Genomic DNA, 15,621 nt, shown 5'->3' on the forward strand with positions numbered 1-15,621 from the left:
TAATGTATTTATAGATGTAGACTTATACAGTAATGTATTTATAGATGTAGACTTACACAGTAATGTATCTTTAGATGTAGACTTATACAGTAATGTATTTATAGATGTAGACTTATACAGTAATGTATTTATAGATGTAGACTTATACAGTAATGTATTTATAGATGTAGACTTATACAGTAATATAACAATTAGATAACAAAGATAATAAAGAAGTTCTGAAGATTACTTACAGGTTCACTACAGCCCCGAGCTACAAGGACATTACAGACTGAGTAAATACATCTAATACAACAACAACAACAACAAGATGTGAAGATGGATGATCACTTACTGATACAACAGACACATGTTCCCTTGTTACAGCCGCGAGGTGTAGACACCCCAGTCTTACACTCCTTCTTCTTGGTACACCTTCCTCCCTCTCTCTTACACCTCTTGGTGCTCTTGCAAGCTCTTGGTGTGATCTTCTTGCAACATTTGCAACCCTTCCCTTCACAGTCAAGGCCTATTTCTTGCTCCTTCTTCTCCTCACATTGTGTCTTACACTTCCCGCCACACTCCCGACACTCTTGGCCTTCTCTACACCCTGCTGGAGGAGGTGTAGTGAGTCTCTTACACCCTGAGGCTCTTGACGGACACCTGTCAACTGTAGGCCAGGGACTTGACACCTCTGGGCCCTCTGTTGTCAAGTTAAACACATCTCAATGGTCATTATTTGTATATTAATGTATTATCTAATGTATAACACCCTCCCTCTACACCCTGAGGCTCTTGACGGACACCTGTCAACTGTAGGCCAGGGACTTGACACCTCTGGGCCCTCTGTTGTCAAGTTAAACACATCTCAATGGTCATTATTTGTATATTAATGTATTATCTAATGTATAACACCCTCCCTCTACACCCTGAGGCTCTTGACGGACACCTGTCAACTGTAGGCCAGGGACTTGACACCTCTGGGCCCTCTGTTGTCAAGTTAAACACATCTCAATGGTCATTATTTGTATATTAATGTATTATCTAATGTATAACACCCTCCCTCTACACCCTGAGGCTCTTGACGGACACCTGTCAACTGTAGGCCAGGGACTTGACACCTCTGGGCCCTCTGTTGTCAAGTTAAACACATCTCAATGGTCATTATTTGTATATTAATGTATTATCTAATGTATAACACCCTCCCCCTCCCCCCCCCCTCTCACATGAGCGAAGGTGGCGACGTTTCGGTCCATCTTGGACCATTGTCAAGTGGTATTCAAGACGGAGCGAAACGTCTTGCCTCAGGTGTTTCGGCCCCGCTATTGTGACTTATTCTTAGTATTTGATATAAGACATTTCCTTGAGTTTATAGTGAAGTAATAACACTAAAGTGTGTGTGAGCATTATGGTGAACAAACCGGAGGGGACTTACTGTGCGGACAGCAGATGCAGGACTTGTCTGCACACGTCTTGTGTGTGAGTACTTTAGGCTTAAGGTGACAGTGGTCTGCTGTGACCACACACAGACCCCGCAGACCCAGACACAAGCCCCACAGGTGTCTGCACAACCTCTCATTCTCTGTCTTATTCCCTCTGTTGTCTTCTCTGCTTCCCGCTTTCTTCAGACTTTCTTGACTGTGGGGCCACTCTTTCCGTTTTCTTTGGTTTCTGTCCTTCCGTTTTCTTTGGTTTCTGTCCTTCCATTTTCTTTGGTTTCCGTACTTCTGTTTTCTTTGGTTGCTGTGCTTCCGTTTTCCCTCTTTTCTCAGTTTCCGTTTTCTTTGGTTGCTGTGCTTCCGTTTTCCCTCTTTTCTCAGTTTCCGTTTTCTTTGGTTGCTGTGTTTCCGTTTTCCCTCTTTTCTCAGTTTCCGTTTTCTTTGGTTGCTGTGTTTCCGTTTTCCTTCTTTTCTCAGTTTTCGTTTTCTTTGGTTTCTGTGCTTCCGTTTTCCTTCTTTTCTCAGTTTCCGTTTTCTTTGGTTGCTGTGTTTCCGTTTTCCTTCTTTTCTCAGTTTTCGTTTTCTTTGGTTGCTGTGTTTCCGTTTTCCTTCTTTTCTCAGTTTCCGTTTTCTTTGGTTGCTGTGCTTCCGTTTTCCCTCTTTTCTCAGTTTCCGTTTTCTTTGGTCGCCGTGTTTCCGTTTTCTCTGGTTCTCATTTTGTCTTAAAATTTGACTTTTGTAATTATGTTTTTGTCTTCGATTTGTTTTTATTTTCTTTCTTTTATTTTTTGTTTTATTTTGTATTTTTTTCTTGTTTATTTTTTCTATTTTTTTGTCCTTTTGAAGTTTTTTCATTTTTCCATTTTTATGTTTTTTTTTTGCCACAACTTTATTGTGTTTGTTAATTATTTGTTTCTTTTCGCTGTTGTTCTTGTGGTTGTTTTTGTTTCCTTGTTTTGCTTGTTTGTTGATTATTTTTATCTTTGTTCTTTTGTCTGTGTCTCGCTGTTTTTGTTTCTGGTTTGTTTGTTCTTTGTTGGTCTTAAGTCCTCCGTGTTCTCTGTTGGTCTTAAGTCCTCCGTGTTCTCTGTTGGTCTTAAGTCCTCCGTGTTCTCTGTTGGTCTTAAGTCCTCCGTGTTCTCTGTTGGTCTTAAGTCCTCCGTGTTCTCTGTTGGTCTTAAGTCCTCCGTGTTCTCTGTTGGTCTTAAGTCCTCCGTGTTCTCTGTTGGTCTTAAGTCCTCCGTGTTCTCTGTTGGTCTTAAGTCCTCCGTGTTCTCTGTTGGTCTTAAGTCCTCCGTGTTCTCTGTTGGTCTTAAGTCCTCCGTGTTCTCTGTTGGTCTTAAGTCCTCCGTGTTCTTTGTTGGTCTTAAGTCCTCCGTGTTCTTTGCTGGTCTTAAGTCCTCCGTGTTCTCTGTTGGTCTTAAGTCCTCCGTGTTCTTTGTTGGTCTTAAGTCCTCCGTGTTCTTTGCTGGTCTTAAGTCCTCCGTGTTCTCTGTTGGTCTTAAGTCCTCCGTGTTCTCTGTTGATCTTAAGTCCTCCGTGTTCTCTGTTGGTCTTAAGTCCTCCGTGTTCTCTGTTGGTGTTAAGTCCTCCGTGTTCTCTGTTGATCTTAAGTCCTCCGTGTTCTCTGTTGGTCTTAAGTCCTCCGTGTTCTCTGTTGGTCTTAAGACCTCCGTGTTCTCTGTTGGTCTTAAGTCCTCCGTGTTCTCTGTTGGTCTTAAGACCTCCGTGTCCTCTAGAGATCGTAAGACCTCCGTATCCTCTAGAGATCGTAAGACCTCCGTGTCCTCTAGAGATCGTAAGACCTCCGTGTCCTCTAGAGATCGTAAGACCTCCGTGTCCTCTAGACATCGTAAGACCTCTCATAACCTTCTGATCTTTACTCTGGTGAGTTCCGCCATCTTTGTTTCTCTCTCTCACTCCTCTAATTCTTCTTCGTCTCGGAGCTCTTCCTGTTTTCTTTAGAGTATTTTCTTGACTATTTGTTTCTCTTCTTGTTCCTCTGTTTTGTTTCTTCAGTTGGATCTGGATCCTTTCCTCTTTCATCAGCTGTTTTGTGTCGTATCTTGCGTGAGACTTCTTATCTCTTGTGTCGTGTTCCAATCTTCCGTGAGACTTCTTATCTCTTGTGTCGTGTTCCAATCTTCCGTGAGACTTCTTATCTCTTGTGTCGTGTTCCAATCTTCCGTGAGACTTCTTATCTCTTGTGTCGTGTTCCAATCTTCCGTGAGACTTCTTATCTCTTGTGTCGTGTTCCAATCTTGCGTGAGACTTCTTATCTCTTGTGTCGTGTTCCAATCTTCCGTGAGACTTCTTATCTCTTGTGTCGTGTTCCAATCTTCCGTGAGACTTCTTATCTCTTGTGTCGTGTTCCAATCTTCCGTGAGACTTCTTATCTCTTGTGTCGTGTTCCAATCTTCCGTGAGACTTCTTATCTCTTGTTTGTCTTTTGTTTATCTGTTCCAAGTTGTTTTGGCGGGAAATGTTGTCCTCTTGCTTGAAGAGTTTTCTCCAGTAGTTAATTGTCTTTGTTAAAACAAGTGAAGCATTTTCTTGCTTTTTCTTATTGTGAAGTTGAGATGACTTGAAGGCTTCCACTTCTCTCTTTGCTTGCTTCTTGCTCGTCTCTGAAATGTGTAATTCCCTTGTTAAGTAATAGACGGATGTGATTGGTTCAGTGAGAGTGTAGGGGAAGATTACCTTGTTCTCTGGACAAGGTAAGGGACTTACCCTATCCTCATCCTACAAGGAGTGTATAGCACTGTCTACCCTGACAGTTTGTTTACACTCTCTGCCTCCGAAGATGCTCAAGAGTGATTCAGCGTAACGCGTCTTGTAACAACGTGCCTAAGGCCTATTGTAATGTTTAAAATGATTTTTGGAAAGTTAATTTTTCAACATTTTGCCAACGTTTGGGCTCAGGGAGACTCATACGGCTATTGTCAATTGCTTCCTCACACTTATTGTATTGTTAATCCTTATTTTATTTTGGTGATATTAAGAAGCAGTAAATATTGTGAGGTCTTGGCTTATCAGCATAGTTGGTGCTGTTAAGATAACGCCTTGTGACAGGGCAACAGTCTTGTAACAACAAGATCATTGTAGGTGGTTACGATAACCACTTACAATGCCAATACAATTGCCGTTGGTGCAGACATCAACACACCACCGGTTACACACCTGTAACCTTCAGGTGTGTAACATTATCACGGTGAACTTACCTATGCAGCAGACTGTAGCGGCGTGGCACCCTGAGTTGACATGATACAGTTGTTGGCAGCCAGGAGTGCCATCCGGCAGACACCGACCTCCAGCAGACACGCAGCTGCCTTCAGCTGTCTTCCTGTCTGGCTCCGTCTGCCAGTAAACACTTCCCTTCTTCCTGTCTGGCTCCGTCTGCCAGTAAACACTTCCCTTCTTCCTGTCTGGCTCCGTCTGCCAGTAAACACTTCCCTTCTTCCTGTCTGGCTCCGTCTGCCAGTAAACACTTCCCTTCTTCCTGTCTGGCTCCGTCTGCCAGTAAACACTTCCCTTAGTTACTGCTGCTCCTTACTTGGTGGTCTCTCATTACCACCACACACTATGCTATATTATAGTCCCATTATCCCCTTGCTAACATCTCCTGTGCCAGGTGAGTACGATGGGGCTCACCATAGCCTGTGCTACTTGCACCTTTGTGTTCCCAGTAACTGAATCTAACACAACAACCCTTGCTAACACTTCCTATTGTAATATATAGTCATCTTAGCCTCTCATTCCTCACTAAACACACACTACGATCTTCACTCCTCATGAGGCATTACACTCGCAAGCTTCACTTTAGACCAGTATCAGTCATGCCCCAATCATGTCCAGAATATTTGAAAAAAAAGCTGTACTCCTATCTAGCTAAATGTAATATATTATGTGCTAGTCTATATGATTTCAGACCCAAAAAAACACAAAAGAATCTTAAATTAATATGCTTGATACATGAAACTTTTGATATCAGTGAGTACCACCTTTGGTGCAGATAACGATATCAACCTTAAATTGCAACACTGTGGGGTCAAAGGTCATTCCCTTCAATATTTGCAATATTTCCTCAATTTTTTTTTTATTTTTACTAATTTAATTTTTTTTTTAATTATGCCGGAAATAATTTTAGTAACTATTTTATATATAATCACTGTAGCTATATATTCATGTTCTTATGACTATTTGGTAAAATAAGTATTATTGTTAGTTTTATTATTATTGAATAAATCCAACTGGAGTCGTGATTAGGGTTCGAACCCATGTCATTTCTCTGTTTATTATTATTTGTATTATTATTATTATTATTACAGCCTTGCATTGCTCTCCCATTCAACAATAAAGAAAGAATATCTTCACCCACGTTAATGTGAATCATTGTCTGCAATGGAAGAATGGATCTGTCCATCACACATCATTCTACCTGTCACTCAGCTCACTCAATTACCCTGACAGTCACTCTACCGTCCACGCTGAATGTTGTTTGGGAGTGTTGTTTACGTGTGAGGACTGTTAAGAAATGATAGGGCATTATTATAGGGAAATGAGGTAACTGCTGCTCCTTACCTGGTGGTCTCTCATTACCACCACATACTATGCTATATTACATATTCAATATATTAGCTATATATATGCTACATACTATGCATACTATAAATGGATATGACACGATCAATAATTTCAAATGGATGATAGGTGATGCAGTAATTGGGACAGCACACTGGACTTGTGATCCTGTGGTCCTGGGTTCGATCCCAGGCGCCGGCGAGAAACATTGGGCAGAGTTTCTTTCACCCTATGCCTTGGTTACCTAGCAGTAAAATAGGTACCTGGGTGTTAGTCAGCTGTCACGGGCTGCTTCCTGGGGGTGGAGGCCTGGTCGAGGACCGGGCCGCGGGGACACTAAAAGCCCCGAAATCATCTCAAGATAACCCAACCTAACCTCAAGAAGACACACACACACACACACACACGCGCGCGCGCACACACACACACACACACACACACACACACACACACACACACACACACACACACACACACACACACAGTGTTGAACATAATACTCACTGTTGCCATAGTAACGGCCAGGAGAGTACATAGGTTGATGATCGCGAGCATCTTGATATCTTGTGCTCCTAACATGGTTTCTTAACCCCCTCGACCTCTCTAGTACACGTACAGCACTTGTACATGTACAGTGTCAGAGTAGTTAATAAATGGAATGCATTAGGCAGTGATGTGATGGAGGCTGACTCCATACACAGTTTCAAATGTAGATATGATAGAGCCCAGTAGGCTCAGGAACCTGTACACCAGTTGATTGACAGTTGAGAGGCGGGACCAAAGAGCCAAAGCTCAACCCTCCCAAGCACAATTAGGTGAGTACAATTAGGTGAGTACACCAGCGACAAATGTACACTTTCAGGTGTACAGAGCGAGTGTACACTAATAACAAATATATACTCAGTACACTGGTGGTAAATGTACAGCGGTGCTCAAATGTACACTTTTGACACATGTACATTATAGGCAGGTGTACATGGAGGAGGTCAATCATAAGCCTAGGGTGAACTTCAATAAACCAACTAGGCTTCCTGTCACGGGGAATGGGAATCCAAACCCATGAAATCACCTTCTTGGAGATGACATTTGCCCCAATTCAGCACCCTATTTCAGATTAAAAATGCTCAAAATTGGTCAAAATAATCCGAAAAAGCCTCAGGAATTGTGAATGTACATTGGTGGATTTGTACACTGGTGGATGGTGTATCCTGGTGGATGGTGTACACTGGTGGATTTGTACTCTGATGGATGGTGTATCCTGGTGGATTTGTACACTGGTGGATGGTGTATCCTGGTGGATTTGTACACTGGTGGATGGTGTACACTGGTGGATTTGTACACTGGTGGATGGTGTATTCTGGTGGATTTGTACACTGATGGATGGCGTACACTGGTGGATTTGTACACTGGTGGATGGTGTATCCTGGTGGATTTGTACACTGATGGATGGTGTATCCTGGTGGATTTGTACACTGATGGATGGTGTATCCTGGTGGATTTGTACACTGGTGGATGGTGTATCCTGGTGGATTTGTACACTGGTGGATGGTGTATCCTGGTGGATTTGTACACTGGTGGATGGTGTATCCTGGTGGATTTGTACACTGGTGGATGGTGTATCCTGGTGGATTTGTACACTGGTGGATGGTGTATCCTGGTGGATTTGTACACTGGTGGATTTGTACACTGGTGGATTTGTACACTGATGGATGGTGTACACTGGTGGACGACGTACACACCAGACAGCTTTAGCACATGTACACTTTAGGTACGCTAAGCACGAACAGAAGTTGTACTACACGAGCTGCTGGCTCACTGATCACTGTTCCTGGGTGTACACACCTTCCACCGCCTGAAAACACTACACATCTGCAGGGGAAATGTTGCGAGAAAAAAACAGATATATGCATAGGTACATATATACATATATTTGTATATATGTAATATATATGTAATATATATATCTCTAGATTCCCCCCCTTTTCCCCTGATAGCCATCTACTAACGACTCTGCAAGCTGTTAAGATGTTGTTCCGTTGACAATTAGGTCGTTCAGTAGTTTGTGATTGGGTTTTTCTTAACCCTGTTGGGGGGGGGAGGGTAAGAGTTGTTAGTCAGCTGTTTTAGGATAATTAACAATTGGCAATTATTGATAAACGGCCCATTCGCTCACATTCAATTAATTTGGAGGGACATTGATGTCGTTTCGATTTTATCTTGTGGATTCTTATCTTGTCGTATTTCTTGATAAGGATCCAAGACGGATCGAAACGTCGTGAGTTTAAATTCATATTTGTGGGTTGTTAACTTGTTACACAGTTATTGATGTGAAGAATCATCAGGACACACACACACACACACACACACACACACACACACACACACACACACACACACACACACACACACACACACACACACACACACACACACGGGGCCGGCCGGCTGAGCGGACAGCACGCTGGACATGTGATCCTGTGGTCCTGGGTTCGATCCCTAGCACCGGCGAGAAACAAATGGGCAAAATTTCTTTCACCCTGAATGCCCCTGTTACCTAGCAGTAAATAGGTACCAGGGAGTTAGTGAGCTGTCACGGGCTGCTTCCTGGTATGTGTATGTGTGTGTGTGTGGTGAGAAAAAAATAGTAGTAGTAGTAGTAGAAACAATTGATTAACAGTTGAGAGGCGGGCCGAAAGAGCAGAGCTCAACCCCTGTAAGGTGAATCCAACTAGGTGAGTTGGGATCAAACCTCCTGCTGGGAGCGGCCCCGACACATGTGTAGCAGTGTCATAGATACATGTGTAGCAGTGTCATAGATACTTGTCAGGAATAATTCACCCGCCAGACGTGTCGTCAAGTGCTACACAGTTTATTCAGGCTGGACCTTCACTCTTGGCAAACATCTGCAAGTCTTCCAGAAAAAGAAACCAAGACAAAATACCTATCACTCAGGTATATATATATATATATATATATATATATATATATATATATATATATATATATATATATATATATATATATATATATATATATATATATATATATATATAATATATATGACAGTGTTAGACCACGGAGGAAAATTGAAACAGGAATTTCCTTAAGTACTTTCGTATATTAATACATCTTCAGAAGGAGTTCTGAAGATGTATTAATATACGAAAGTACTTAAGGAAATTCCTGTTTCAATTTTCCTCCGTGGTCTGACACTGTCACATTTTTAATCACGTGTATATTTTCGTGATATACACACACATATAATATATATATATATATATATATATATATATATATATATATATATATATATATATATATATATATATATATATATATATAAGTTTCCATGAATAAATGTTTTTTCGACTACCTAACCTACCTAACCTAACCTAACCTAACTTTTCCGGCTACCTAACCTAACCTAACCTATAAAGATAGGTTAGGTTAGGTTAGGTAGGGTTGGTTAGGTTCGGTCATATATCTACGTTAATTTTAACTCCAATAAAAAATTTTTTACCTCATACATAATGAAATGGGTAGCTTTATCATTTCATAAGAAAAAAATTCGAGAAAATATATTATTTCAGGAAAACTTGGCTTATTAGGCAAATCGGGCCTTGCATAGTAGGCTGAGAAGTGCGTTCTGGCTACTAGGTACGACATATATATATATATATATATATATATATATATATATGTCGTACCTAGTAGCCAGAACTCACTTTTTGGCCTACTATGCAAGGCCCGATTTGCCTAATAAGCCAAGTTTTCCTGAATTAATATATTTTTTCTAATTTTTTTCTTATGAAATGATAAAGCTACCCATTTCATTATGTATGAGGTCAATTTTTTTTTATTGGAGTTAAAATTAACGTAGATATATGACCGAACCTAACCAACCCTACCTAACCTAACCAAACCTATCTTTATAGGTTAGGTTTGGTTAGGTAGCCCAAAAAGGTAGGTTAGGTTAGGTTAGGTAGGTTAGGTAGTCGAAAAACAATTAATTCATGAAAACTTGGCTTATTAGGCAAATCGGGCCTTGCATAATAGGCTGAGAAGTGAGTTCTGGCTACTAGGTACGACATATATATATATATATATATATATATATATATATATATATATATATATATATACATACACCTTCTCCCCCTGGAAGAAGGGGACCCTTAGCCTCAGAGAACACATGTACTCTGAAGATTTACATTCTAGTGCGTCTAAGACGAACCTCAATATTTCTTATACCAATGCCAATTAAGTCACAAAGAAAATGGGATAATAAATGGTCGATAGAAAATGTGGTGGCGGAAACTAAAATTACTGATGTGATCTGGGGTGAAATATGCTCAATGGAGCAGATAATACGCAAGGGGGAAGACAACAAAGGAGGAAGTGGTTGTGCACTCTTTTTAATACACCCAAAGTGTTTACTTAGCAGCTTACATATGGTAATCCACCTGTATACGCAAATTGCATCACTGAGACGCTGATATAACAGACGGAATCAAAGATATACAACCCCACACCATACAGCATAAGACACCATACATGAATACCAAACAAACATCTATACATGAAATACATACAACGGCATACATAATTGCCGCAAAATTACTGATAAAGGGGAACTTAAATCATAAAAATGTTAGATTGGAAAACAGGAAAACCTTTCTTCTAATGAAGGGATGGAATGTGTCTTTAAAATTACCTAACCCACAGAGGGGTCATCGTAGCCTGGATACAATCCGCAGGGGCCTCGTAGCCTGGTGGATAGCGCGCAGGACTCGTAATTCTGTGGCGCGGGTTCGATTCCCGCACGAGGCAGAAACAAATGGGCAAAGTTTCTTTCACCCTGAATGCCCCTGTTACCTAGCAGTAAATAGGTACCTGGGAGTTAGTCAGCTGTCACGGGCTGCTTCCTGGGGGTGGAGGCCTGGTCGAGGACCGGGCCGCGGGGACACTAAAGCCCCGAAATCATCTCAAGATAACCTCAAGATAACCATTGTGTCCTGGGTTTTAAAAGATAACATATCAAAAAACATAGATATTAATTCAAGAAAGCAAAGGAAAAGAACTTGAACTTCAAGAAATGGGAATTACATGTATGAAACTGGACTTTACACATTGTATACGGGTTTGATATACATAGTGAATACATTATTAAATATAACCGAAAAAGTAAGATTAATAATTCTAACGCGAATTTTCTCAATATTTCTTATGTTTCTGTTCACTGTCGATGGTAATTGAAAAGTCAATTCTCCAAAATTCATTTTTATTTCTAGTCTGACGCGACACTTGAACGCGTTTCGTAATAACTTATTACATTATCAAAGACAGTACAGTGAATACAGTATACACACACTCTGAATACTGGTAGAGTATACACATACACTAAATATCGATACAGTATACTCATTGTATACTTGTATACATACTTTACTGTATGATAATGATTAATAATGAACCACTTGTTCTGATGAATCATGTGTTTAAACACTCATAAGATCATTGTATATGAATGAATACACGAGTGTATTGTATACAAAAATATATATTTAAGCTACACATACTAATACAATGTAACTGTAATACAATGAAGTTAATATGATTAACCTTAATGATTATCTAAACATTATCTAAAAGATAGTTAATCATCTAATCACATTTACACGAGTAACCAGATTAATCATCTACACACACACACACACACACACACACACACACACACACACACACACACACACACACACACACACACACACACACACACACACACACACACACACTCTTTGGCTCTACCAAAGAGCCAAAGCTCAACCCCCGCAAGCACAATTAGGTGAGTACACACACACACACACACACACACACACACACACACACACACACACACACACACACACACACACTCACACACACACACACACACACACACACACACTATGGCCAATGACCCAAACCAATGTTATCATAGAATATTGTTATTCTAATCAGTAGCTACACCATAGACACCTGACAGCCTTACTCTATCTCTTGTTCAGTAAGCTTATTACCTCATCCGTCATTCCTTCGGTGGATGGCATGGCATAATCTTACATCCACGTGCTCTGCCTGCTATCACCAAGCTGTCTGGTCTACCTGCTATCATCAAGCTGTCTGCTCTACCTGCTATCATCAAGCTGTCTGCTCTACCTGCTATCATCAAGCTGTCTGCTCTACCTGCTATCACCAAACTGTCTGCTCTACCTGCTATCACCAAGCTGTCTGGTCTACCTGTTATCACCAAGCTGTCTGGTCTACCTGTTATCACCAAGCTGTCTGCTCTACCTGCTATCACCAAGCTGTCTGCTCTACCTGCTATCACCAAGCTGTCTGCTCTATCTGCTATCATCAAGCTGTCTGCTCTATCTGCTATCATCAAGCTGTCTGCTCTACCTGCTATCATCAAGCTGTCTGCTCTACCTGCTATCACCAAACTGTCTGCTCTACCTGCTATCACCAAGCTGTCTGGTCTACCTGTTATCACCAAGCTGTCTGGTCTACCTGTTATCACCAAGCTGTCTGCTCTACCTGCTATCACCAAGCTGTCTGCTCTACCTGCTATCATCAAGCTGTCTGCTCTACCTGCTATCATCAAGCTGTCTGCTCTACCTGCTATCATCAAGCTGTCTGCTCTACCTGCTATCACCAAGCTGTCTGCTCTACCTGCTATCACCAAGCTGTCTGCTCTACCTGCTATCATCAAGCTGTCTGCTCTACCTGTTATCACCAAGCTGTCTGCTCTACCTGCTATCACCAAGCTGTCTGCTCTACCTGTTATCACCAAGCTGTCTGCTCTACCAGTTCTGCGTGGTATATCACCTAGGTACAGTTAATAAGGCCCGTTCTCCTGTTTTGGTAGTAATTATAGGAAGAATGAGAACCATAGTACATATATCGACTTAGGGAAAAACAGCTGACTAACATTTCCAAGAATTATTTCGTCTAATGTGTAATGTTATTTAGCATTTGTGTCTAAGTTCTTGCTAACCAACATTACACATTCAGATATATATTACATATATATAAATATGTCCACAATAGACCTCCTCGTAGGGGGCCTGGTAGCCTGGTGGATAGCGCGCAGGATTCGTAATTCTGTGGCGCGGGTTCGATTCCCGCACGAGGCAGAAGCAAATGGGCAAAGTTTCTTTCACCCTGAATGCCCCTGTTACCTAGCAGTAAATAGGTACCTGGGAGTTAGTCAGCTGTCACGGACTGCTTCCTGGGGGTGGAGGCCTGGTCGAGGACCGGGCCGCGGGGACACTAAAAAGCCCCGAAATCATCTCAAGATAACCTCAAGATAACCTCAAGACCACCATTCCTTTCCCACCGTCCCATCCCAAATCCTTATATCCTGACCCCAATCCTAGTGCTATATAGTCGTAATGGCTTGGCGCTTTCCCCCCCTTCCTGGTAGTTCCCTCCCTACAGGTGTGTGGATAGTGAGGTTGTACACCCGCCAGCAGTGATATCTGAGCCAGCAGCCAGTGTACTATACCTTGCGTTCGTGTTCAGCATCCTGTAGTGTACATCTACGGGCTCGCCATAGCCCGTGCTGCTTGGAGCTTTGTTCCAGGCAGCTAATCTTTAACATGTAGTGTACATCTACGGGCTCGCCATAGCCCGTGCTGCTTGGAGCTTTGTTCCAGGCAGCTAATCTTTAACATGTAGTGTACATCTACGGGCTCGCCATAGCCCGTGCTGCTTGGAGCTTTGTTCCAGGCAGCTAATCTTTAACATGTAGTGTACATCTACGGGCTCGCCATAGCCCGTGCTGCTTGGAGCTTTGTTCCAGGCAGCTAATCTTTAACATGTAGTGTACATCTGGTAAAGCTGTGTGGTGTCTACACCAGTTTACAGATGCACCAAGAAAGCCTTTAGTGGAAATTTATCTATATATGTATACGAGAAGGTACATTGGCTTTGTGACAATACGTTGTATGGTAATTGACAATCTTGTAAAGCCAAATAGTTATAAAGTCTTCATTGTAGATATCTGCCTGCGTGGTAGTTACAAATGTGTTCATTGTAGATATCTGCCTGCGTGGTAGTTACAAATGTGTTCATTGTAGATATCTGCCTGCGTGGTAGTTACAAATGTGTTCATTGTAGATATCTGTCGTCAAGGTAATTACAATGTCTTCATTGTAGATATCTGCCTGCGTGGTAGTTACAAATGTGTTCATTGTAGATATCTGTCGTCAAGGTAGTTACAATGTCTTGATTGTAGATATCTGTCGTCAAGGTAGTTACAATGTCTTCATTGTAGATATCTGTCGTCAAGGTAGTTACAATGTTTTCATTGTAGATATCTGTCGTCAAGGTAGTTACAATGTCTTCATTGTAGATATCTGTCGTCAAGGTAGTTACAATGTCTTCATTGTAGATATCTGTCGTCAAGGTAGTTACAATGTCTTCATTGTAGATATCTGTCGTCAAGGTAGTTACAATGTCTTCATTGTAGATATCTGTCTTCATTGTAAATAGTTACTTGAAGGAGACCGCCTCTAATGGCCTTGACAGGGACAGGAAGCCAGCCGGTTGTTGAAGATCTCTGCATAATTCCTGAACATTTTCTTAACTGTTTTTCCTCTTTGATATTTTGAACTGTTAGGCTTATCGAGTTCCCCTATTAGGCCTATGAATGAGATCCTCAGGATGCCACCCACAACAGTTGACTAACTCACATACCTCTGGGGTGAACAGAAGTAGCAGGTGTAAGAACACCTGCCCAAACGTCCCTGTAGATTCTGGCCCAGAATTTTGTGTGGTATGCTGTACAAAGTTACAGGAATGTACATATACATCTGCCTACAATGTACATATGTCAGAAGTGCACATTTGAGCAGGAATGTACATATACACCTGCCTACAATGTACATATGTCAGAAGTGCACATTTGAGCACTAGTGTACATATGTCACCAGTATACTTAGTATATATTAGTGTACATTTACTGCCTCTGTACATTTGTGACTTGTGTACATTTGATTCTATTGTATATACACAGTTGATGGATACTGATGTACATCTGTCTAAGTCATTCTTTTATTGTACATCTGTTACAGTGTACATAGACCGCTGGTGTAAGTGTACAAGCGCTGTACACGTGTTATTGTGTACACATGTCGCTGGTGTGTACATGTACAGGTGCTGTACGTGTACTAGAGAGGTCGAGGGGGTTAAGAAACCATGTTAGGAGCACAAGATATCAAGATGCTCGCGATCATCAACCTATGTACTCTCCTGGCCGTTACTATGGCAACAGTGAGTATTATGTTCAACACTGTGTGTGTGTGTGTGTGTGTGTGTGTGTGTGTGTGTGTGTGTGTGTGTGTGTGTGTGTGTGTGTGTGTGTGTGTGTGTGTGTGTGTGTATGTGTGTGTGTGTGTGTGTGTGTGTGTGTGTGTGTGTGTGTGTGTGTGTGTGTGTGTGTGTGTGTGTGTGTGTGTGTGTGTGTGTGTGTGTGTGTGTGTGTGTGTGTGTGTGTGTGTGTGTGTGTGTGTGTGTGTGTGTGTGTGGACGTGACAGTTTGTCTAATTGTGTGTGTGTGTGTGTGTGTGTGTGTGTGTGT

The 15,621-nt window shown here is 41.6% G+C and overlaps 2 protein-coding genes across 2 annotated transcripts; one reads left to right on the forward strand and one right to left on the reverse strand.

Moving 5' to 3' along the window:
* Positions 1–1,566: 1,566 nt before the first annotated feature.
* On the reverse strand, positions 1,567–6,578 carry LOC138359409 (micronuclear linker histone polyprotein-like). Its single transcript, XM_069318545.1, has 4 exons — positions 6,504–6,578; positions 4,640–4,931; positions 2,342–4,045; positions 1,567–2,129 (listed from the first exon to the last, which is right to left on the reverse strand). Exons 1-4 carry the CDS (start codon positions 6,576–6,578, stop codon positions 1,567–1,569), a joined length of 2,634 nt encoding a protein of 877 aa, XP_069174646.1.
* A 4,516-nt stretch (positions 6,579–11,094) lies between these two features.
* On the forward strand, positions 11,095–12,880 carry LOC138359410 (nuclear pore complex protein Nup58-like). Its single transcript, XM_069318546.1, has 2 exons — positions 11,095–11,107; positions 12,051–12,880. The coding sequence occupies exons 1-2, from the start codon at positions 11,095–11,097 to the stop codon at positions 12,878–12,880; spliced, it is 843 nt and encodes a 280-aa protein (XP_069174647.1).
* The last annotated feature ends 2,741 nt before the right edge of the window (positions 12,881–15,621 follow it).

Source organism: Procambarus clarkii, chromosome 90 (assembly GCF_040958095.1).
Source record: "Procambarus clarkii isolate CNS0578487 chromosome 90, FALCON_Pclarkii_2.0, whole genome shotgun sequence".
NCBI classification, from domain to species: domain Eukaryota; kingdom Metazoa; phylum Arthropoda; class Malacostraca; order Decapoda; family Cambaridae; genus Procambarus; species Procambarus clarkii.

Excerpts from the sequence above, each read along its gene's own strand:
- LOC138359409 (XM_069318545.1), bottom strand. The coding sequence starts at position 6,578 with ATGTTAGGAGCACAAGATATCAAGATGCTCGCGATCATCAACCTATGT. Across the intron at positions 4,932-6,503 it reads TGGCCGTTACTATGGCAACA|ACGGAGCCAGACAGGAAGAA; the intron begins GTGAGTATTATG and ends GTTTACTGGCAG. Across the intron at positions 4,046-4,639 it reads CGCTACAGTCTGCTGCATAG|AGACGAGCAAGAAGCAAGCA; the intron begins GTAAGTTCACCG and ends TACACATTTCAG.